Source organism: Plasmodium malariae, assembly GCF_900090045.1.
Source record: "Plasmodium malariae genome assembly, contig: PmUG01_00_19, whole genome shotgun sequence".
Taxonomy (NCBI): Eukaryota; Apicomplexa; class Aconoidasida; order Haemosporida; family Plasmodiidae; genus Plasmodium; species Plasmodium malariae.
Window position 1 is genome coordinate 13261 of NW_021638290.1, and position 26200 is coordinate 39460.

The 26200-nt window shown below is 18.7% G+C and overlaps 4 protein-coding genes and 2 pseudogenes across 6 annotated transcripts; all 6 read right to left on the reverse strand.

The window, feature by feature from the left end:
* Window positions 1-314: 314 nt before the first annotated feature.
* On the reverse strand, window positions 315-1255 carry PmUG01_00038400 (PIR protein; the record flags this gene model as incomplete). The annotated part of the gene is made up of 3 exons (XM_029008763.1): window positions 315-485; window positions 612-1091; window positions 1250-1255. The coding sequence occupies 3 exons, from the start codon at window positions 1253-1255 to the stop codon at window positions 315-317; spliced, it is 657 nt and encodes a 218-aa protein (XP_028858926.1).
* Window positions 1256-5044: 3789 nt separating this feature from the next.
* Window positions 5045-5994, reverse strand: PmUG01_00038500 (fam-l protein; the record flags this gene model as incomplete). The annotated part of the gene is made up of 2 exons (XM_029008774.1): window positions 5045-5779; window positions 5911-5994. The coding sequence occupies 2 exons, from the start codon at window positions 5992-5994 to the stop codon at window positions 5045-5047; spliced, it is 819 nt and encodes a 272-aa protein (XP_028858927.1).
* Window positions 5995-7995: 2001 nt separating this feature from the next.
* Window positions 7996-8961, reverse strand: PmUG01_00038600 (Plasmodium exported protein, unknown function; the record flags this gene model as incomplete). Its single annotated transcript, XM_029008785.1, has 2 exons — window positions 7996-8751; window positions 8875-8961. The coding sequence occupies 2 exons, from the start codon at window positions 8959-8961 to the stop codon at window positions 7996-7998; spliced, it is 843 nt and encodes a 280-aa protein (XP_028858928.1).
* Window positions 8962-12301: 3340 nt separating this feature from the next.
* On the reverse strand, window positions 12302-13537 carry PmUG01_00038700 (annotated as a pseudogene). The gene is made up of 3 exons: window positions 13520-13537; window positions 12603-13379; window positions 12302-12466 (listed from the first exon to the last, which is right to left on the reverse strand). Coding segments are annotated over exons 1-3 (960 nt in total).
* A 3755-nt stretch (window positions 13538-17292) lies between these two features.
* On the reverse strand, window positions 17293-18415 carry PmUG01_00038750 (annotated as a pseudogene). Its single transcript is given in 6 exon segments — window positions 17293-17382; window positions 17476-17634; window positions 17649-17959; window positions 17992-18049; window positions 18063-18122; window positions 18137-18415. Coding segments are annotated over 6 exon segments (957 nt in total).
* Window positions 18416-23191: 4776 nt separating this feature from the next.
* Window positions 23192-24122, reverse strand: PmUG01_00038800 (fam-l protein; the record flags this gene model as incomplete). Its single annotated transcript, XM_029008796.1, has 2 exons — window positions 23192-23920; window positions 24048-24122. 2 exons carry the CDS (start codon window positions 24120-24122, stop codon window positions 23192-23194), a joined length of 804 nt encoding a protein of 267 aa, XP_028858929.1.
* Between the last annotated feature and the right edge of the window lie 2078 nt (window positions 24123-26200).

Consider the following 26200-nt stretch of genomic DNA (forward strand, 5'->3'; position numbering starts at 1 on the left):
TAGTTCACAAAATTTAGCTTAGGAAATATATATTTTATTAAAGAAAGTACGATATATTCATCATAAATTTCTATTCTAATTTATAACAAAATAGAAATTGTTGTAATAGATTATGTTCAAAATAGTATTAACATTAATATCTTATATTAATAAGTGTAAAATATTATTTTCACGATATTTGCATGTTCTAATTATATGTCTACTATTTTATTTTTTATAATTTTTTCTTCATATAAAAATATTTATGAAATAACCTTTTCATTCCTTATATAAATATGAAAATAAATCTCTTATTGTGTATTATATGTATATTGCTAATTTCCTGCAGAATTATAACCTATCCTAATTCTTCCGTCTTCTGTGGGTGAAATCACATTTTCAGAATATCTTTCTAATAATTCACATGATTCCCCTAGAACGATGTTCTTCGTTATTCTTTTTTTTTTATTTCGACAACTGTGAATCCGGGGTCCAATGGGACTAAACTATTATATAAAATAAAAAAGAATGAAAAATGTTATATATATATATAAATAATATTATTTTATTGAAAATTATGTATATTTTTTGTCCTAAATTTTGATAATTTTTAACGATAATTCTTATAATACTTTATACAAAAAATAAAATGTAATCAGAAAAGTTCCCAGAAGCGTAAAACCCACAGATAAAGCAGTCTTCATCTCATGTGAAATAGAACATTTATAGATTGTTGTATTTCTTTCGCACGAATAACTATCCTGTATATCCTTTTCTAATTGTTTCCAAAGTACTTCAATGTATTCTTCCCATAATTTTATATTACCTTCGCATTTGGATCCACTAGAAATATAATCAATTTTTTCTCTATTTAACCATTCATTCAAAAAACCACAGTACTCAGTATCACTAACACTATAACTTGGGCCTAACATTACGTTTATTACTTCTTTATTTTTGTAATAGTGATCAAGCTTACAACCAATCTTATATAAATTTTCATTATCATTCTTTAAAGGATTTAATAATGTAAATGATTTTGATGAATCTGCAAGTTCAACCTCATCATCAAAGTGCATCAAAATTTGATTCTTCTTACTTTCTTCTAATTTCTGAAAGCAAAAGTAAAAAAGCAAAATGAAATAAAAGCACGATAATACAAGTATATTAAACATTTTAGGAAATTAATACTAAATAATCTATATATTATAATATTCAAATTAGTTCATAAAAATTATTAGGTCAATTAAATGTATAAATTCATACTTACAACCATCTTTAAAAAATTCTGCTAAATGTGAATACATTAACAATAAGAAATTCTAATATTTGCACATATAGTTGTTCATACATTATGTAAAAAATCTGTCAATATTGACATTTTTTACTTTGACGTCTAAGAAATTAAAATATAAATTTTTTATTAATTATCAACAATGAAATAAATGGACATAACATTTTTAATAATACTTCTTTTAAATAGTGAAGGAATGAATAACCAATTTTATTATAAAAATGTAAGGAAAAATGATATTTATATATTTTTTTGTATTAACTACTTATTCTATATATGTTAAAGAATGAATAGATATTTATAAAAAATTTTAATACAATACTTCTTACAATGAAATTGTATTTTATCTAATAAACTTATTTCATATTTATTTTTTAAATACCATTTATTTATAATAATAAAAATAAGAACAATGTTTTTTGTTATTTAATAATAGTTCATATACAATGAATAACACATAATTATAGTAAATATAAGTGCTTTAATTTATCATTTATTATGACATAATTAAGAAGAACTTATAGAAATCGTATATATATTATATGAATGTACTTATAATAAGAAAAATATAATATAAAAACTGAATAAATCTATAATTTTTTTCACTTATCATCATGTATAATTTAAAAAGTTTATTTGTCCAAATTCTTCTATCTCACTAGTATATGCATATTTTAATTGTAAAAGCGATTAGCCGATCAATTTATTATTTAAATCTTTTAATTATTTTATGCATATGTATAAATTATATTCATGAATATAGAGATTAATGTATTATATATGACTTATTAAAGAAAAATTTCATAAAAATAATTAAAAAAATTTATTTTGGATTAATTATATAATTTTAAAATGATAATAACATTAATGTTGTAAAAAACAGAAGAGCCAATAAAACATATTTTATTACATAATATCCAGAAAGAAGTATAAATTTCTTTATCATTATTATTATTTCTATTATCAATTTTTATAGTGATACAAACATAAAATATATTAAGTTAAATATACTGATATTATATGCATTTATGAAAATTTGTAAATATTGAAATTGTATATTTCGAATTTAAAATTATAAAGAATTGTGAATATTTTAAAGTTTCGTGTTATATTTTTCCATATAAAGATATAAAATAAAATATTATGCGTGACAAAGTATAATTCTTGGTCTTTTCCAAATACATAGTGTTTTTAATATTACCAAATATGGCTAATAAATATATAAAGCGTTATTTTTATAAGTCTTTTTTATGTTCATAATATCTTCTAATTTTGCCTTCTATGTATACTATTTTTTTATTAAAAATTGAATATAACCTTTATATAATGTTCTCATATATAAAGTATATTATATATACTAATATAATATTACTTATACTTTTAGTTAATTGTATAACTTCAAAGAATACAACAAAGGTAAAACACATTAAAATTATGGTGACTATCTATTTTAGTAATGAATAAGACAATTCCTAAAATATAATTTCTTCAAATTATATTTTAAAGCATTTTTTACTAAAATTCTCCAATTATTTTATTTATCTTCTTTTTTTTAATCAAAAATAATAAATTTCTTTGATTGTAATTGATTCATTATCAAAAATAAAACATAGAATTTTTAAAATAAAATTAAAAAAATATATATATATAATCTAAATATATCTATTCTTCAAAATTCGTACATTTAGAATTAAAATTATGCATATATAAAAAACAAATATATTTATATTCATTTATATATTTAGACGATGCAAACATTTTTACTATTTTATACTTTCTCCGTTATTTATATGATAAGTTTTTTAAAATAAATTAATAAGGATGTTAATACAAGAATAATACAAAATTTATATACTAATTCAATTATTTATGTATATAACAATGTTCTATTAAAATATAACGACTAAAAAATTCTGTGTAATCATCACTAAATATAAATATATATTAATTTTTGAATAACTAAATATTTTGGTGTATATTTTTCAATATATGTAATAATTAAAAAGAATAAAATTTAATTTACTATTACTTTATTAATAAGAGTATTAAAATAGACCATTTAAATTTTTTTTGCTAATAATATAGTAAAAAATTATTTAATGTTTAAAGCACAATAAAATGTATAATTTAATATAAAATAATATTTTCTCTACAAATAAATTAGTATCTCTTTAAAAATATTTTTTATTAAATACATTTTTCAGATTAATATATACATTTTTAGATTATCAACTTACACTTCATATAATTAGTGCTCTGTTTTATACTTATTTATTGTGTTCTTATATTATTAAATATGTAATTTTATTATATTCACAATAGCATTATATCATAATTTGAACCTTAATGTATAAATATTTTGTAATTCCATTTCCATTCATCATATAATTTTTATATATAAATTTAAGAATAGTATAATTATATGTATTTTTTCCTTATTCATAAATATTTTTCTATTAATTTAGAACATTTATTCATCTCAATTTTTAATATCGTTCGTTAAATGATATTTCTACATATATTTGTTATATTTTATATACTTTTATTATGTATATTTGTCTTTTTCCACGCTATTTTTAATATAAATAGAAATAATAATATATTAAAATTACAAAGAATATGTAGAAAATAATATTTTAAGATTTTAATATTAATTTGTTTAAGTAGTCTAAAACAGCGTATAAATAACATATCACTAATGTCTTATGTAATACGAAGTAACTTCATTATATCTAATATAAATATTAGAAAAATACAAAAATAATTCCACAGTTCATATTAAGAAATAATATGTAAACTCTCCATTATTTAATCCCCAACAAAGGATAATTACAAAGAAATCCTGTAAATTATCCATTAATATTTTTTTAATTATTGTCCAATAATTTAATCCTCTAATGACATAAAAAATAAATAAAATATATAGATTATTTAAATGTAAATTTTCAATATAATATATATTCAACTTATTTGTAAAATAATGAGTAAACACTACAATTATATACAAAAATAATATAAGAGTTATTTTAAAAATTTCACATCATTGTACTGATATATAATCCCCAAATGTGTAAACATTTATAAATAATGCATAATTTAAAAGTACAATATTTCATTGTATATTTATAATTTCACATACAAATTATATGAAACATTAAGTCTGTTAAATTCTTACAATTAGTATACTTTTTATAAAATATTTCTCATAAGATATATTTTATAGCATAAATATTAATATTCTTGTTTGGAAATAAATAAAATATACATATGTACTACTACAACAAGAATTGTTCATATAAATACGCTAAATACAAAAAAAAAAAATACACTTATTGTTATTTTAGAAATAATAATACATTTTCTAATATGACCTAAAAGAATTACCATTTTAAAATTTATCAAAAAAAAAAAAAAAAGGGTTCGTTAAATAGAAAGTGACTAAGCACATAAAAGTTATCTGAATTATACCATTATCTATTAATTTTAAAGTACATATATATATTTTATAATATATATTTTAACATGAAGATGTAAATACGTATACTAAATATTTGTTTACGCTTAAGACGTTCCTTAAAATACGAATCGAAAATTAATTAAACATTCAAAAATCCAAATTAGCAAAAGAAATAAGAACATACTTTTTTACTGCCTGCCCATAACATATCAATATATTTAGGTGTATTTATAAAATACAAATAGTTATTGTTATGGTTGTTAAATATGTCACTAAAAATATAAGTTAAATTCATCTTTACAGGAAAACACATATTACTTCTTATTTATTCTTTTTCTAAATTTAATATTTTCATATTTTATAACTTTTTTATAATAATAAATCATCCCTAATATAAATATCAGAACAAATATAAGGAAGGGTACGCAATAAAAAAAAATAGTTGTTGCACATGTTTTTTGTAAATTACTCCATCCATCTATGGCGAATAATGTACTCAACACCCCACCTATCGTATGTGCACCTTCAACTGTATTTATGTAAAACAAGCCTAATGAACCCAACAATCCACCAGTTGTAAGTTTTTCTAGTAAAAGATCTAATATTGGCATCACCAATACCAAAAAAAATAACAAAAGTAAAGAAATTCGTATGCGGCGTTTTTTACGTTTTACTTTTTTATATTCCTTATCTTCAATTATCTTGATATTTTTAAGGTAATCATTATATTCAAGTTCTTTAAATATTTTTTGTTCATAATTCGAATATTTTTTGGTTTTAGGTGTAATACATTTATTTTCATCAACATTTTTACCATATTTCTGAACATATAGTGAACTTCTACAGGATTGCTTATGTTTTCCGTTTGCTCCTTTTTTATTATTAAATATATTTTTTTGTTTATTGACTTCATTATCTGGAATTTCTTCCTTAGAATTTGCAATATATAGATCCTTCCCCTGTTTATATTGTGCTAATAATGGATATTTTGTTGAATTTAATTTTCTGCGAAAACTGCATTTTTCATCCAAATATTTATTTAAAGTGTTCTGAAAAAAACTAAAAATTTAAACATTTTTTACATAAATAGAAAAATATTTTTATCCTAAAAAAAAGCATTAATAAAAATAAACAATTAAAATATAAAGAAAAAAAACTCTTTTGAATAATACTATCATACCATGTCATTATAAAAGTGACATATCCAAGTTAAAAGAATAAACGTTAAAATTTTAATAAATAATAATATAATGTTTTGAGCCATTATATAGTTTTCGAAAGTTGTAATTTATTCAAAAAGATTTATATTTAAAATAAGTAATATACATTCAATCAGAAATCGCACTATATATATTTTTTTAATTTGTTTTTTTATTTTATGTTATTAGAAAGATAATAATATATATATCTATACCTAAAATACGTTTTAGAATGCAAAGTAAAAATAAAATACCTTTAAAAATATATGATAAATTTTTAATATTTACGTTATGAATAAAAAAATAACTTTAAGTAAAATACTATACTTTTAATTCATTCATAAATATTCAAAATGCATAAGTTAATTATTCAATATAGTCTAGTAATTACACGTTTTTTTTTATAGGAACATTTCAAGTAAAGTAAAAATATACTATATATTATTATTTCAGGTTACTCATTTAATTTATAGCATAAAACGTATAGAATATAGATATATTGATATATTTTACATATTAGGATAGTAATTTCTAATTATAATCATGTTTCCCTATTGTTAATTATAATTTCTAATATATTACACTCTAAGGAAACGTGTTATTTATTTTATAAAACATTAAATATTATAACTACACAATAATTGTAATACTTAATATATGCATTACCTTGTACAACTTTTTTTTTTGTTCGAATTATAACACACTTTTTATTTGTCACTTAAACAGGTACTTTATATTATGGTTTACAATATATTTAGGAAGTTCAACATATAACGTACTATTCAATTTATGAAAAAAATATATATATTTAAAAAACAAACAAAACACCTTATATTTCTATATAATATTTTTAACAAATTTAATTTTTAATTAAATTTAATTCTCATCATTATTTATAAATGTATATTTTTCAAATTAATCTCCCTAACGCATTAATCATGTATGCATATATGTATATTTGAAAAAATATTAATATATTAAAAAAATAATGAAAATAGAAACAGCGAAATTAATGTATAACTGTTTCATATAATTAATATGATTTATAAATAGTCAAAACAATATAAAATTACCTATGAGATTGATGCGCAGTTTATTATATGTAAGTCTGAAATAAAGAAGTGTAGTAATATGATTTATCAAAAATATATCATTTAATAAATTTGTAATAACTCTATTAGAGCTAATATATTAGTTTTTGTTTGGTTTTTTACAAACATTTTTTTTCCAAAAAATGATTTTTCCTATACATTATAAATAATAAAAAAAACTGTTCTTTTTAATAATACTTATATCCCCCCAAACGATATGTTCAATTATTTCTGTTGTATATGTAGTGTAATCCAGATAATAACAGTTATAAAATTATTGCGTTTGCAATAAATTATTCTAAAAATTTTTAATTTAACTTAATTTTACTTTATTTTACTTTTCATTTAAAAAAATATTTTTTTTCCAACGAATAAATTAAAAAATTAAAAAAAAGAAAGAGGAAAAAGGAAATTTAAAATACTATTTTGAAGTACAAAAAAAAAAAAAAGAAAATATCAATACAATAAATATAATGGCTTCCTTTTAATATATACAAAACAAGGCATGTTAATGGTTCATTTAAAAATATTCATTTGTTTTCTTAATAACTCCAAAAAATTATATTTTTATACTAGAAAATGACAAAAAATATAAAGAAGAATTATTTATTCTTAATATATAGATTAATAAACAAATTCAACAAAATATTATTAATTGCTATGTTACATATATATTTTAATGTAGAAATATATATATTTATTTTATATTTGAATGTAAACGGAAATATATAAAGGCATAATAATTAATTCAGATGAAAGAATCTATTAAATTACAAATTAAAAAACGTTCAAATATTCATATCTACCAAAAAAAATAAAAAACATTTTCTTTTTACATTTACGTGTAAATAGGACTACATATATGAAAGTTCATATATAAAATTTAAGTAATTATACTGATATTTAATATATCATTAATGATATTATAGGATGTACATAATATTAAAAGGTTCCTTACATAAATAAACATATTTCTTACCATTCATTGAACGCTTTCAAATACTTAATTTTTTTATGTTTTATAACTTTTTTATAGTAATAAAAAATTCCTAGAATAAGTATAATACCAAATATTAAGATAGGTAAACAATATATCAGAATACCAACGGCTTTATATGTTGCTGTTATATTACTCTGATCACTTATAGAGGACAATAAATCAGATGAGCCTTCTGCTGGAGCTAAACTCGGAAAATCAGTTGATGTTGTATTTATTAAGTTATATAATGCAAATAATATATTACCTGGATTTTTAAAACTACCAAGTGATAAATCTAATATAGGTATTATTAATAGGACCACGAACAATAATAACAGTAAACTAAGTCGTAACCCGTATTTTTTACGCTTTAATTTTTTGTAATCGTTATCATTAATTAACATTATTTTTTTAAAAAAATTTTTATCATCAAGTCCATTCATTATTTTTTTTTCATAATGATTATATGACTTATGAAACATGGTGTTTTTAATTTTCATAAGTTGCTTAATCAATTGTTCCTTATATAATAAGCTTCTATATAATTTTTCTTTTTTTTCTTTGTCCAATTTTTCATTATCAACTGTAAATATTTCTTCATTCTTCCTTTTTGTATAATATGGTATATTTAATTCTAAATCTCCAACATTTGCAAAAATACTCTTTTCACATTTTCCTAATAATCGATCAATTCGTTTATATAGTTTTTTATCAGAGCCATGCTTTTCATACAAAATTTTGTTAAACCTGCTCTAAAAAAAAAAATGTGAATATTTCATATATAAGTGGATAAATATTCCCATTCCAAAAAAATAATAAAAATAAACAATGTAAATATGAATAAAACAAATTCCCTCAAAAAACGTTTATAGTACCATGTTACTGTAAAAATGACACGTCCAAATTAAAATGATAAACATAAAAATTTTGATAAAACATGCGAACTCAATACTTTGTTTCATGATATAGATTCTAATATAGTAATATATAAAATAAAGAAAAAATGAACATCACTTTAGACACTTCTAACAATAAAAAAATACCTCTTTTATTTTTATTAATATTTTTTTTTTTTAAATTAAAATGTATAGAAAATTTTACTACTTATTAAAAAAAAATACTTAAAAAAAGATTCTTTAAAACTACATTATTGATATTATTTATAAAAAATTAACGATAAGTAAAATTACAGGATTTCAATTCATTCATATATATTCACAACGTATATTTTAATTACATAATAGAGTGATTAAACAATTTTTTTCTCATTATTTTTAATTATTAAAAAATATTAAATTTATATAGAATGTACAATGTATAAAATATAGGTATATGCTATTGTTCTAGGTGTTTCTTGAATAATTACTATTTTTAAGTTTCCCTAGGAATTATTATAATTTTATAAATATTATATTTCGGAAAGTGTAGTTATTATTGATAAAAAAATTAGTTTTTATAACAATGAAACAAAAGTGTTAAAAAATTAAAAATATATATTTTTTGCGAACATATCCTTGTTTTACTAATCATAACACATGCTTTTTTTTTTTGGTATAATACATGTTAAAAATATCAAATTAATTATATATTTTTGGTTTTCAATTTAATTTTTCATAGAAATTCTAATAATTTTTGTAAAACTAAACTAAATCAATAATTTATTAACTTCACTAATATTATTATTAATGTATGAATCTTTTAATTTATTTGTGGTATACTTTATTAGTCAAAATTAATGATCTCTTATATATATTATAGCTAAATATTATGTTTATACTAATATATTTGAAATTTCTTACCAGTATTTTGAAACATAAACTAAAATAATTTTATACACACAAATATAGATTTTACGAAAAAGAATATAATTACTTAAAGTTTTGTAACATTTAATAGTTACACAAAAATGGAAAAGTACTAATATATATTAAAATGTTTTTTTGTAATGTAGTGAACCTTTTTACTTTCATTTATCTATATATATACCTTAATTATTCTAGATCGAACTATATACTTTCAAAAACAAATTAAATATTTAAGCTGTTTTGTATTCTAAGGTATGCATTTTTATATATGCTAATCGAACAATTACCAAAAAAAATATTGGCCTTAATCCTTTATGTTAATTTTTGTTTAAGTATACCAATTTTAAGAAAAATAAATATCACGTAAAAAGATCGTATATAAATTTAAAGACATTTATTACTTTTATATAATTAAGTCATTTACTCTAAATAAAACATAATATTTTAATGGAGATATACTGAAGTTTATAGCATTAATAAATGCATAATTTTATATGGAAGAATTTACAATATAAAATAATACAGTTTAAAAATACAAAATTTTATATACGAAAAATATACTAAAACTGACGAAATTTTTTTATGTATGAATATTTTTCTTTTAAATATTAACGACACTGAAATAAGGCATTTATGATTTATACATAAATACGTCCGAAAAAATATATTAAATAGTAACTCTTATGCAACTAATATAAATAAAATAAATTTGATGTTTTATTAAATATAATTTTGAGAACAGTAATATTTATATTTGTATGTTTTTATTCCTTATACTTTGATTCATTTAGCGTTGTAGGTATAGAAATATTATATATTAAATGTATTATTTTAATAATATAATGATAATTTATAGCAGTTTTCCTAGGAAAATTACTTTTGTAAAAACTAAATTATAAAAGAAAAAAAGAAATTGTAGATCTAAGGTGTATATATAATGAACATTCTTTAGTTATTTTTCTATTTTTATTTCTTTTATTACCTTTTCTTACTATTTTTATTACATAATTTATATAAAGCTTAATTCATTTTATTTATATATATAATTCAATTTTTGTATAATATACTTTTTTCATTTTTTAACCCTTACACATTACTAATATCCTAATTTTACAGTATATATTTCCTATGATAATATATATTTCAAATTTCAACAATTTTGAATTTTATTGTAAAATAATTGTAATACTTTTTTTTTCTCTCATCCATAGATAGTTCAATGGGATCACTGATTTGATTAAATTATTCTATTCTTTTATAATAGCGCTGATATATATTATTCTCTATAATATTATGCTTTTTCTTTTAATTTTACTTCAATAAATTTAATAATACATTATATATATATTGACCAAATATGTTTCCTTATATATTCATATTTTGACTATATATAATATATTTTTAAGAAACAATATCTATATAATATAAAATTACAAGAATGAAGCAATATTATTAATCATTTCTATTTAATATAACTTTTTGTTTATCATCATTTTATATATAATAAAAAAAAAAATCTTCATTAATTACAGATAACTGCATCCAGTAGATATTTCTATAATGTTATGTTTAGGAATACCATTTTTATCAATGAAAATGCTGAAACCTCTTTTTTCTGTGATGTCTTATAAAACTGTTATTATTAACATGATTTTTTTTATTTTTGTATAATATTTTTCTTTAATGTAAATGTATAAAGAATATTATGTAGATGTATCTTTTATTTATAGAATTATTCATAATAAAAATTACACAAATTATATTTATTACTTTTACCATGTAAATTTATGTTATGTATATTAAGAGCTAATAAAAAACTGATATTTGCATATTCATATAAAAATCTGTTTCGTGGAATTTATCAGCATATATTATTTTCAAAATCAGCCTTTATATTGCAGAATTTACAATATAAATAATAATTTTTTTTATTGTTAACTATTCATTGTACTACTGGTATATTATATATGACCTCTTTTATATGTACATTTTTCTCTTGTCATAATAACTATTATTTACAATGTACTATTACAAAGAATTAATTATTCCTTTTATGGAGTTTGCTACTTTATGTTGTGAGTTTCAACTATACTACTATATATAAAAAATATTTAATTTTAATAAACTCCAAAGATCCAAATATTTTAATTCATTTTTAATTGCATTTTAACTAATGATACATAAATTAAAAGAACGAAAAACATGGAAATTTCTAATTTAACACTCCTTTTTTTTATTAATTTTAATTCTCTATATATTTTATTTAATAACTTTTTTTAGAATGATAATATATCAATAATGTATTCTTATTTACAGTAAATTATAATATCAGTTGCTATATCATAATTTTCTGTCTACTGATATAAACGTTCTAATTTATGTATTTTTTTTCTTTTTTTTTTCTTTCTTTTCTAATAGAAGAATATATGGACAAATATTCTTGTTAAAATTATTATTCTTAATATAAACCTAATATATACTTTTCGTAAAAGATTACTCATGCGGCATGATATGCTACATTTAATTGTTTTCTACCTAAATTTAATTTTCTTCGTTCGTTCGTGTATTCTGTTAATTCTAGTATATCCATTTCATCCAAATTACGTCTAATTGAATTTTTCTTTAATACTTTAGTATGTATCCATGATACAATTGGAGTAAACTATTATTCAAAAGATATATACAAGATGATTATATAATAATTATTTTACCGTTACTTTTTATTTGTTTATCTATTAAACAAATATAAATGGAAGTAAATTAAGATATTTAATTTTATAAATAATATTAATAATTACTTTATATAGAAGGAAACCAATGAACAAAATACCAATAAAGGGTAGAACCAAGTACAGGAAAATTTGAGATGAACTAAAAATAGATGCATATCTTACATATTCTGGGTCAAGATAATTGGTATCATATTGGCTTGTACCTTTGTCTTCTGTGGAAACTTCCTTTATTTCACACTTCAAAGAAGATAACTTTTTATTAAGGCAACTAGTAACATGATTTTTAAGTTCAGAACAATATTGTTCAGGTTTTGTATTTGTACAATTATACACTTCCTCATATGCACTAGTGACTTTAAGAAGATAATCATTAAATTTATTATCACATTTATTAACATATAATTTCAGAGTGCTTTCAATGCTCTCGTGATCTTTACAATAATCATGCACAATCTTCATTTTTTCAAAGTTCTCCTTTTTAATATTTTTAAAAAATTTACATTTGCATTTACCACCTCCAGAGAGAACATTTGAAACATCCTCAAGTATTCCAATAACTTCTGAAAATGAATCTTACTCTAATTTATTAAATAATTCTTTTCCTAACCAATAGTACAAATAATGACATTGCTTATTACATTCATCTCCTTCATTATTAAATGCCACATAACACAAAGGACTCATAAGCTTATTTGCAATACTTTTAATTTTTTCATTTTTATATATCTCAGTTCTTTTTCCTAGAAATTTGTTATTATCATGAAACGATAAGCAATAATCGATTTCTTTCTCGAAATTTTGTCTATAATAAATTTTGGATGGTAGTGTTTGTATAAAATTTTCCTTAGAGTTAATAAAAAAAAAAAAATAATTACACATAATTAGAAAAGCCTTATTTCTCAGATTTATTTTATTAACGTAGTTCATGAGAAAAAGAATATTCCACTGAATATGCATAATTCTCAATTTAAAAAGTTATAAACCTGTAGTACACTGGGCATTTTAAGACATGTCTTCAATCTTGAAATATTCAAAATGGGGGAATAAAAAACATTCTAAAAGTATATTTATTTATATATTATATATAAAAATACATAATATATTAATAATTTTCATAAGTTTTATTAAAGATTCTAAAATGTAAAAATTTATTATTTACTAGGAATCATTTTTACAATTTTATAAAGTACAATTTATTATAACATAATTATACTTATGTAATGGAAACACTTATATATGTTACGTAATCAGCACAATAGATAATTTTATATAATAATAAAAAAGTAATTATAATATTTTTAAATTTGTTCTTATATTAAAATGATACAAATTATAATTACATATCATAAATTTAATATTTCTCCTAAAATACATATAGCAAGATATTACATGTAAGAAGGAATACAATTTCATCATTTAACATTCTTAAAAATATATTATTTATTAAATGGTTTCTTCATAATAAATGTAAGGAATTTTTACCTAACATATTCAACTAGATATGTTCATATATATATAGTTGCATTTTCCTAATAAATTACTCTCTTAGTTAAGTTACTTATAATATCATTGTAAATGTAAAAATCAGGAAAATATGTATTGAACTTAAAATTCATATCATGCTTTTGAGAAAAATTTATTTATTTAAATATTATTTTAATATTTAATAGTATAAATTTCTGTAACTTAGAATTAAAAATTAAAATAAATATATCTTATATACATTTATCTCGATATATAAAGAGTTATTTCTTTAATATATACGATTTACGTCGAATATCTCTCTATACCACCTTATTGGAATATTATGTTTTTATAATTAGTAAAATATGATTGTTAAATTTATTTTCAAAAGTTTTTAATTAAAAATATTAATATATATACCATCATATTATTACTTATATTAAAGATTATTCATTAATATTTTTATAAATTTACAATAAATAATAGATATTGTATTATTATGATTATATTAATCAAATGATGAAAATAATATGATGTTACATATAATTTATTATTTAAAGATATATTTATTTATATTATTCTTAACTTTTCATTATTATGTGACATTTAGAAATATTGATATAAATCTATTTACCATAAAATTAGGATAAAATCAGCTTTGCATAGTTTGTACTCATCAAAAGAAAGCTTATAATGAAAAAAATTCCTTAAATATATTAGTATTAAGAAAATATAATTTACTTAATACCTCCTTTCATTGTGAAATGTTTATAACTATTTTTGACATTAAATTTAAGGAGTAATTAATATATTCAATAAATATTTTTTTGTATTTTTTATCATAATACAAAAAAAGGTAAACTGCTTTAACCTTAACTATCACAAATATTGTATTGAATAAATTATATTTTGAAAATATTAATAACTTCTTTTTTATTAGTTTAAAATTATATAATTTTATTTTTTATGTATATATTGCAATAAGAAGACATTATTTTTACATTATCATTAATGTTATTACATAACCCTAATTTTAACATTTTTAAATATATCATTAGTAATATAATTTATTATTATATATCTTTATGATACATCTCTTACATATATAATTAATTTTTATTCATTTCTTCAAACAGTTCTATATACACATACCGATTACTCTTAGCTATTAGAATTACATATTTTTTTATTATTATTTTCGACTTTTAATTACAAAATAGTTTATATTATTGTTACATAAATATAAGTATTCCTAAGAATGTTCAATTGTAAAAAAATTATGATCTTTAAAAAAATTAATATAGAGTCGCTAATAATATTATGGACAAAATTATATTAATAAGAACAAAAATATCCTCACATATAATGTCATATATTCAAAAAAATTCATTCATTAATCATTTATTTAATGGGAGCTTTATTTTATTAAATGCTCATATTTTTATATTTTTTTTTTATTATGTTAAATGTCTCTTACTTTTTGATTTATTCATTAGTAAACATAAGATTATATTTATGTGTAAATTTTTTTTGTTTCTATTTTATTTTGTACATAATATATGATATAATTTATTAATTTATCAAAAAGTTATTCAAATTTACATATACACAATAAAAACATTCTAGCACTTTGTTAAATTTATTTTCTCTAGAAAAAAATGTTTCATATAATAATATATGTAATAAATAGTGTATAAAATAAATTTATAATATTATAATTATGCATAGTTATCTGCTAAAATACGTAAAAAAAATTAAAAGATAAATTTTATATTATTATTTTCTAAAACAAATATTTTGTATTTTAACAATAATAAAAAATTTTCATTATTACACTCATTCACTATCATTAGTCATTCTTTGACAAATATTTCCTTTTTGAGTTTATAATTTAAATATAATACAAAATGCATTCCACTATATACATATAGATATATATACTTTATTTTTGTAAATTATTTATAAAAATTCATTTCTTAAAATCTTCAGAATAAAAAAATATCTTTTAAAAATATGCCGCGCACAGAGAAACATCCATATCTTTCAATTTATATTATTATTTATGACGTAGTCATAATTATATTTATATGATAATTTATTTAATATTTTAATAAGTCATATAAAATCATATATTAAATATTATATGAATTCAATTACTAATTTTCATGTGTTATTTATTTTTAATTTTATTACAAATTTTGTTCTTATTTAACTTGCCATAATAATTGAGAATACTACATAAGAAAAAAAAAATTTCATGTGTTATTAATATATTATGTTAATAAAAATTTTATCAGAATATTTTTGTGAATTATTATATACTAAAGTAATTAAAAAAAATTATATATAATCATAAAGTCCATTTTATCTTATTATAAATTTTTTATATTAGTTTATATAAAAATACATCTAAATATAATAATTTGTTAAATAAAAGGAACCTTACAACAAAAAGTAAAGAATAAAATCAAAAAATATAAACACTAATTATTATTTTATATATACAAAAAAAGGAAATGTATAAATTATATATATAGATATTTTCATGATATTATTTTTATTATTTAACTTCATTTATAATTATTCTATAACGGAATTTTGTAAAACAAATTTATCGTTGTACATAATATTTGATTATTCAATTTTCTCTTTACGATATCAATCAATGTTTTTTTTTATCACATTTTATAATAAGTACATTATTTATAATTACTTATAATATAAATTATAAAACACTATTTATACTTTTTTATAGTTTTAGAAATATATTTATAATAAAATTTGTTAAATCTTCAAATTTTTTTACTTTATATCTAATATTTTTCAATATATTCTAATCTATTTATTGATAAAAATTTATTGCTAATTTTATCATATGTAAAATATGTGTCATTTTGTATTATTAATTTAAGGAAAACATATTTAATTTACGTTTACGTTATATAGTTTATAATATCATACAAAATTTTTATGTTTATTTATTTTCTTGTTTAATTATTTTTTTATTTTTTTATAACATTACTATTTGAATACTTTATAACTTTCACACATTAGTTCTATGATATTTATAAATATGTTTTTATCCTTTTAATTTGAACTTTTTCTTTTTCCTTCTTTTATTTTGTTCTTATAAAATAAAATTACTTATAAATTATAATTTATTATTTTTTAAATACTCATATTCAAATTCACTTTGTTATATGAGTTATGCTAAGGTAACTTAAGTAAGAGGACAGATCCGAATTACTAGATATCTTTTAAGGTATCTACCAAAACTGCTTGATGTACAAGCTTATGATGATTTCCTTATATTTTTACATGAATATCTCTTTATTTTTCTCTTTTTTTTCCGTTTATGTAACTATGAATATAAGGTAGTAAACTAATATAAAAATGCATAATATGAAAATATTATAATATAATTTTACTTTATAATTATAAAATTTTAAGGAAATTTAATTATATAGAACAATATAAAATATTTATATATTAATATGTAATTTGTTTATACTCTGTAAAAAAGGAGAAAAACGATAATTACTACTAGAATATGAACAACTGATATATCTAGAGAGAATGAAATAGATATAGACATATTATTTAAACTTACTTAAATATAAATGTGATCATCAACAATGTGCAAATTTTTTTAACTTTTTTTAAATCTTCTGTATAATTCAACTTTAATTTATTGGATCCTCTTTTGTGGGCCTCCGCTACTGTTAATATTAGGCTTTGTATCGGAGACGGGGAATTTTGTAAAACTTCTAACGCAACAAATTTTGAAAAACTATAAGAATCTTTCTATCTAATAAAGAAAAAGGAACACATAGCTACTCCTTTTCTTTCATATTTTTAAACATTGCTTTCCTTATCCGAGATATTACTTCCAGTATTTACTTTTTCTTATATATCACTGAACACTAGCACTTTATGCGCAAATTCAGTAACACCTAATTCAGGCTTCACTTCAATATTTTTTCATTTAATCATTTTTTTAGAAACTTCTGGTGTTATTGGTATGCTCTTACATGACTATACTTACTTACCATAAGGAATTCCCCCTCTGATTGTATCCAATTGAGTTAAAAGTAATGATTTCTTCTGGTTGAAAATTCTCGCTTTCCCTTCTTACATCTCAGAGTTATGTGTAACAGAATTTTTTGAGAATTTGAAAACTTGCTTTTCTCAAAATAAAATTTATTTATTAAATAATAGTGATTATAGTCTTCTTCACAATTAAAATAATCTTTGCAAATATCCTTCCAAAATTAATTACAACAATTCATTCTGTACATGTTATATAGTGATTTAATTGAATTAAAGTATTTACAATATCCCCAATACATAAAATCATCAGAACTACTAGAACAAGTATCAGTAGTACTGTGGTTTGCGATATAATCATACAAATCCGTTTATTCCTTCCAATCTTTCAAATGTACACTTGAATTGCACTGAATTTGACATTAACTCTTCCTTTCATTACTAATATTATCATATGTTTTAAATGATGTTAACTCTCTTTTAAGGCCATTACGAAAATTAAGAAAAAAATACGAAATGTATAAATACTTAAATAATTTCAATAAATAAAAAGTCATTGTTCTTCTAAAGAAACCAATCATTAAAATAAAAATATTTCAAAATTTTCGTTTATTATAAACCCAATACGTGCCCATATGAACTCCCTTATAGATTCTATTTTATTATAGCATATCTGTGTTCAATAATATAACGTTTTTAATTAATATATCTTTCTAAATATAAAAAACAAGAGCCCATGATCTTTTATTATGTTATGTATAATTTTATATTTATCTTAAAAATTAAATTGATATTCATTAGTAGGAACATGTTTTTAAATATACGTGATTATTATATTTGAAATTACCATTTATGTCATAAAAAACTCAAGCACTTAATTTTGAAAAAAATATAAAAATAATTAGGTTAGTAATGCTTTAGTAAATTATAATAAATTATTATTTTGTAAATTATTCATATATATCAATATTATATGATCTTGCGGTAATATATAATAAAGCAGTTAATATCAAGGTTAGATAAACATAAATACTAATTTTTATTACAATATATTCATAAGAATTTTAACTTACATATCAAAGAAATTATTATCCTCTTGTGTATTTTTTTTCAAAATAATAATATTTTTTATGAACGTAGATCATATTTCAGGATAAAAATTATGATATACTAATGTATTTATCCAACTTTGAGAGTTATTCTAGTACATAATATCCATTTAATGTTATAATAGTTTCTTCTACTGATATAAAAATTTTAATTAATGAAAAAAATATTATGCTTTAATAAATGTATACTTAATAAATAAATTATATTATATATAAAGTGCTTCTTAAGAATATTTTTATTAATTATATCTAAAATACTTGAAAGGATTGTTATACACAAAAATTATAAAATTACACACATCGTTTTACTTCTTTTAAATATTGGAAACATAAAATATTACGTTGTTGTATATTTCAATTGTATTTATATAATATTATTTATTTTACACAATTTATATCAATATATATACGATTGTACCATAATATTATGAATTATTCTGAATAAAAAATTACATAAATAAAAGCTAAATAAGTTCATTTTAAAAACAAAATACAATAATTAATATATATTTTCAAAATAAAAAAATACAATTTCAGATGTAAATAAGTGCATAATCTTGATAATATATATTATATAATATAAATATATATGTAACAGTTATTTCAAAATTACCTAAATTCTTAATAATTATGAAAATATATATTAAATGATTTTTCAAATATATATAATTATATTCTTCATTTTCCTGAATTCATTATTATTTTTAAAGGAAAATAAGTATATTTACGATCTTTATTATTCGTATTATGTATTTCCTTAAAATTTTTGTAATTATTTTATATAGTTTATTATAGTATCATTCATTCCAAAAACAATAATCATAATAAGTTATCAAAATAGTTAACATTTTTCTCTATATGGTATTCGCTATATGTTTATATGAATTCAAATAATTTAAAATACTTTTCTAAGAGTGGTGACAATATAAATTGATGTCTAATTTTTTATATTAAGTAATAATATAATACACCTTCATAAGAATAAAATTTTTATAAAGCTCTATTGATAACCATTATCATAATAAAATGATATATAAACATTCATATTTATATTATTTACCCATTCAGTTTAAATATATATTTATTAAATAAAATAAAAAAAAATTTGATTATAAATATATAAAAATTAAAAATATATAGTAACATATGTTATATTTGTTTTGTAAACTCTGAATTAAATTTTTAAATTTACATAAATGTATATTAGTAATAGTTGTTATTCTTTTAGATTCTGAGCTTAGAATATATTAACGCTATTAATTGAGAACACAATAAACATTCATAATTATAAAAAAAACGAAATATATTTTTATATTATAATATTAAATAAAAATATAATATTATTGAGTGAAATGTTAAATAAAAAAATATTTATTTACATTTATACCATATATGTATATTAAGTTTTTATTATTTTTTTTTGTTTGTACAATAATATATATTTTTTCTTTCCAAAAATAAAAAATGTAAATACATTTCCCCGTGTTTTTTAATTTTTTATTATATTTTTTATTTATTTCTTAAATTACCCTTCTATTTTTTAGATTTCCAAGTATAATTTTCCTTTAAAATATAGTATTATTCTAGATTAAAAATAGCCTTAAATTAATACATAATTTTTGTGGATTATTTTTATGCATCATAGAAAATAAAAAATAAGTGCATTATGTATATTAATTATATTTACTGCTTTTTAATATAATAAATAAAAAGAATATTATATTCTATGATACTAAATAATAATATGTGCAAATAAAAATAATCATATAATATTATAAATAAATCTAGCCATGTTAAATACAAATTTAAGTTATATGAAAGTTTGTTGAAAGAAAATTTTAGAATATGAATAATATACTATTTTTCCTATTGAAAAAATTATAAAAGAATTCATAATATACTATTCTATTTAAATAAATACTATTGAAAACATATTCTTAAGGAGAAACATAAACAATTAATATTTTTGCATAACATAAAAATTTCTTATGACAAGAAAATTATTTTGTAACATGTTATTGTTACACTTTCTACATTTTTACACAATTAAAAATTAAAAATCCATTATAAGCAAAAAATTATAATTACTTAAAAAAAAAAAACATAAAGTAAATTATTACAATTAAAATGGTTTTTCTGAATTGCTAAATCAAGTTTCGTAAAAAAAAAATAAATATATTTTTATTCCACTAATGTATATGTTCATATGTTTACATTCTTAATGACAACCTCTTGTATTCCATACAAACATTTATCATTTCAACAGCAAAAATGTTACCTAATTAAAAAGAATTTTTTACGTATAAATAAGTTAAAGCATAAAAACTGATAAAGTAAACAGTAGAATAATTGTACTATCAAATAAATTATAATAAAATGTAAGTTCCATTTAATACAATTAAGAGAATACTTTAATTTTTTTTACATCCTCAAAAATTCATTGAAATATTTATTTATCATGATTTTTTTTATTTTTTCCTTTTTCATGTTTAACAATGATAAAAATAATGTGCAAATTTATTATATCAAAATTTTTTATGTAATATATTTAAAACATAACTAAATCAACAATTACTTAATTGTAATAATTAAATAATAAATGCAGAAATACTCTGATTTCCTGGAACATCATAATTCGCATAAATCTAATAATCACCTATATGCGGTTTCTACTAAAACTAAAATTCCATTAATAAACCTATACTATTTTTTAGATATAGCCTGAAATCCAAATCTATATTAATGAATTATATGAAAAAAAATATAATTCGATATTGTTACCCTTACCTTATTAAAAAAATAATAGTTATAAATATTCGTAAATTATTTATGGTAAAAGTAAACTAGATATGTGCATAAAACCATAAAATAATATTAATATTTACATAATTTATTTGTGTATTACCATAAAAGATTGGACAAATATAAAAATAAATTCTTACAGATAATGAAATGGTTGTAGAAAATACATATTTATTTTAATTAATGAAATGATAATTTATGTTTTTTTAGACATATAAAACATTTATAGAATATTACATATATTTCTGGGAAGAATAAATATCTTTTGTACATATTATCTATTAATATGTGATTAAGTTTAATTCGTTAATTAAATATTTGAATGATAAAAAAATAAGAGTCCTATACATTACATTTATCTATAAATATGCAATGTAATTTAGTTTTAAATAATTTTTCATAATCCAAATAACACTGCAATTATGAAGAATAATAAAATTATAAATATTCTTAACTTCTCATTAAACTGTAAGAATTTAGAGTTCCTAAATTAGTGAACTATTATAAATAATCTATATATAAAATGAAGTTCACCCTGTTATATATTAATAATTCCCCATTTTATATCTTTCAAAAAATAAAACTAAATATGTTTTAGAATATTTTTACAGTAAATATGAATAGTACATATCTCAACAGAGATATTTTACAAAATATATATTAAGTTTTTCCTTTAGTAAATATATGTATACATATCAGTGCAATAATATATACTCACTTCATTTCATTAAATACAAAAAAAGACACATTTTTTATTAAATCAGAACTAATAGGTTATTATTCTAATTACTTAAACAAATAGTAATTTTCTTCTAAGAAAAGAAAAAAAATAGTAAGCGTTGTTTATATTAGTTTAAATAAAAATAAACAAAAATACTCTATTAAAATTATGTTAATTCTACTGTTATGTAGGCTTTCTAAAGCACAAATATATACTTATCATAGAATTCTATTTTAATAAGCAAATATATGTATTATTCAGTAATATATAATTACACAATATAATAATTTAAAACACAAGCTATAAAAACTTAAAACATTTAAATCTATAAAAAAACTAAGAACATATATTTTTACTCTTTGGAATTAGAAAATGCATTAATATGTAATTGCTTGCATAAATTTTCAGCAATTAACTATATGTTTATTATACACATAACTAATAATATTGTAGATATTACATCATATTAAAATATACGTTACGTTAAAAAAATAAATTCCTTATTATTCATTTCACTTTTTACTGAACTTAATTTTTTCATATTTTTTAGCTTTTTTATGGTAATAAAAAATGTACGATATAAGTGTAACACCTAATATTAAAAAAGGTATAACATATAATACAATATTAAATAATGCTCCTAATACGCTATCAGATGTACTTGCAGCAGGCAATAACCAACTAAAATATGGCTTCAAAATTGTATTCAAGGAACTTAAAGTCGTGTCTAAATTTAATAGCTCCCAAAATCCCTTTCCTCCAGATGGAGAACACAGGGATATATCTACTATGAGTAGAGTTGATAACAACAAAAACAATAATAAAGGGGATCCTAATCGTAATGAGAATTTTTTACGCATTATTTTTTTGTAAGTCTTATCACTAATATTCTTGTTGCTTTTAAGAAAATCTATATAATCAAGTTCTTTGAATATTTTTTTTTCTCGACGGGAGTATTTTTTTGTTTCAAACATACAGGATTTACTTTTTACAAATGATCTATTGACTTTCGAATTCTTTAATAAACATCCAGCTGGTTGTTTTTTTCTTCTTGTAGGTTCTTTTTCATTATTAGATATATCTTTTTTTTTTTCATATACTCTATTATTTGGTATTTCTTCTTTTAATCCAACAATATGTAAATCTTTATTTTGTTTACATTTCGCTAGATATCTATTAATTCTTGTACATAATTTCCCATCGACAACAATCTTCACATTTCCACATTTATAGAAAGTACTCTAAAAGATCAAAGAATACATTTAATACTTAAAAGAATAAATATTCTATTATTAAAAAACACTATATATAAAAATAAAACACTAAAAATAAAAAAAGCAGAAATATAATTAAATGTTAGTGCTGTACCTTGTCAATGTAAAAATTATATATCGAAGAGAAAAATATATACGTAAAAATATTAATAAAAGGTAAAATCTTCATTTTTCTCCTCATTATGTAGATAGATAATATTGTACTATATTTAAGAAGGCAAAAATTAACAACAATATTATATTCTTTAAAATATTAAGAATACTATTTATTTGTTTAATTTTATTTCTTTATTTTTTTTTGTTAATTTTTTTTTTAAGATCTTTATAAAATATATAAAATAATAATGCTTTATTAATAGAGACAAATAAAAAAGTATTAATATATATGATAAATTTTTTATCATAATGTTGACACAAAAAAGAAATTTTCATTAAAATATTATATTTTGAATTCATTAATATATATTAAAAAAATATTAATTAATAATTTAATCTAAAATAGTAATTAAAGTTTTTATTAATTTTTCTCAGAATAAAATGAAAAAAAATATATGTGATTTCTTATCATTTGGAAATAATGAGTTTATATAGAATATAGAGAATGTAGATAAAACGTTTTTCAATATATTAATAGAGTATCACCTAATTTTGATATATTTTCCCATTAATAATTTTAATTTTTTAAGAAATATACATTTGGAAGAACATAATATTTCCAATAAAATAGGAATTTTTATAACAATAAAATAATTTTAATAATAAGCGAAAAAATTATTTTGTACAATTTTTAATGCTACATTATTTGTATTGTTTGTATTAGTAGCCACAATAATACATGTATCATTTTAGAATTAATAACATATTTAAAAAATATAGTTTGTAGCATGGTATCTAATCTGTAAAAAGTATATATTGTTTAAAGGTAAATAAAGAATAATCTTTTATTTCGTTTTACATAATTTTTAGAGAATAAAATTTTTAATAATGAAAAATTTGTTCTATTATTCATATATTTAATGACTTTTTTTTTTTTTTCTTCTTTTAATTATATATATATATATATAGAATAAACGTAAAAAAAAAAAAAAAAAAAAAACATGTTACCGAGTAATTCATCTATAAATTCAATAACACCAGAACAATTTTCTTTTAGTTAAGCATTTTTTTTTAATTCTATTAAGAATAAAAATATATATCCTTCTTCGTTACCATTTAATTTTTTTACAAATATTTAAGTAAAATTTATTAAACACTATCAAAACGACAATTAAGCAAGTTAAGTGAGAAAATCATAAATGTATCTACCTTTTATTTTTTGCTTAACAACCGTAATATTTTAAAAAATAATCTATTATGTATGCATCTATTATAAATTAAAATTGTATTAAAAAATGTTAATCATTCCCTATGAATAATTTTAACCCTAAGTAATAATACTTATATATATATGTGCATTTTATTTACAGAAAATTATATAATTTCATAAAATGTTATAAATTTTAATACTAAAAAAGAAATAAAAGAAATTGTAAATCATTAAAATTTTTACAAATATTGTGGTGAATTTTTGTGTATAGATTCAAATACTAATCTTATAATATCTTCATCTAACTACATTTTGTGAAAACAGTGAAATAATTAATATGTTTCATGGTAAAATATATGCATTTTCAAAGGTATATACCACTTAAAAAATAAAAAAAACAATAAACTAAATTTTTGGAGTTCAATTTCATATTGTGTTATTGAATGTTTAAAGGAACAAATATTTAATAATAATAAAAGTTCATATGTAAATTTAAGGGATAATGATATAATTCATTACTACATTCAAAATATTGCTTAATATTTTAATTAAAATATATTAGAAATTATAGCATTAGTAAAAGCATTATAAAAATTTTACGAACTTAGAAGTATAACGTGGATTTCCATTTAATTACTTCTATATTATTAAAAAAAGGTTTATTAATAATAAAAAATTCGTAATCGTTTATAAAATTTCGTAATATTTTGTTACTTATTTAAAATTTTACTGCTACTGATTGAATTGCATTTATAGAACAAAAATACAAGGTATTACAAATATATAAATGATTATAAATATATAATATTATTCACTTTCATTCATGTAGTTATTGATTTAGATAGTATAAAATTAATATTTGATTTTGGACACATTTTTGTATCTCACTAATGTTAGATCAAAGAAAAATTCGCTCGATAATGTCACAAAAAAAATATATT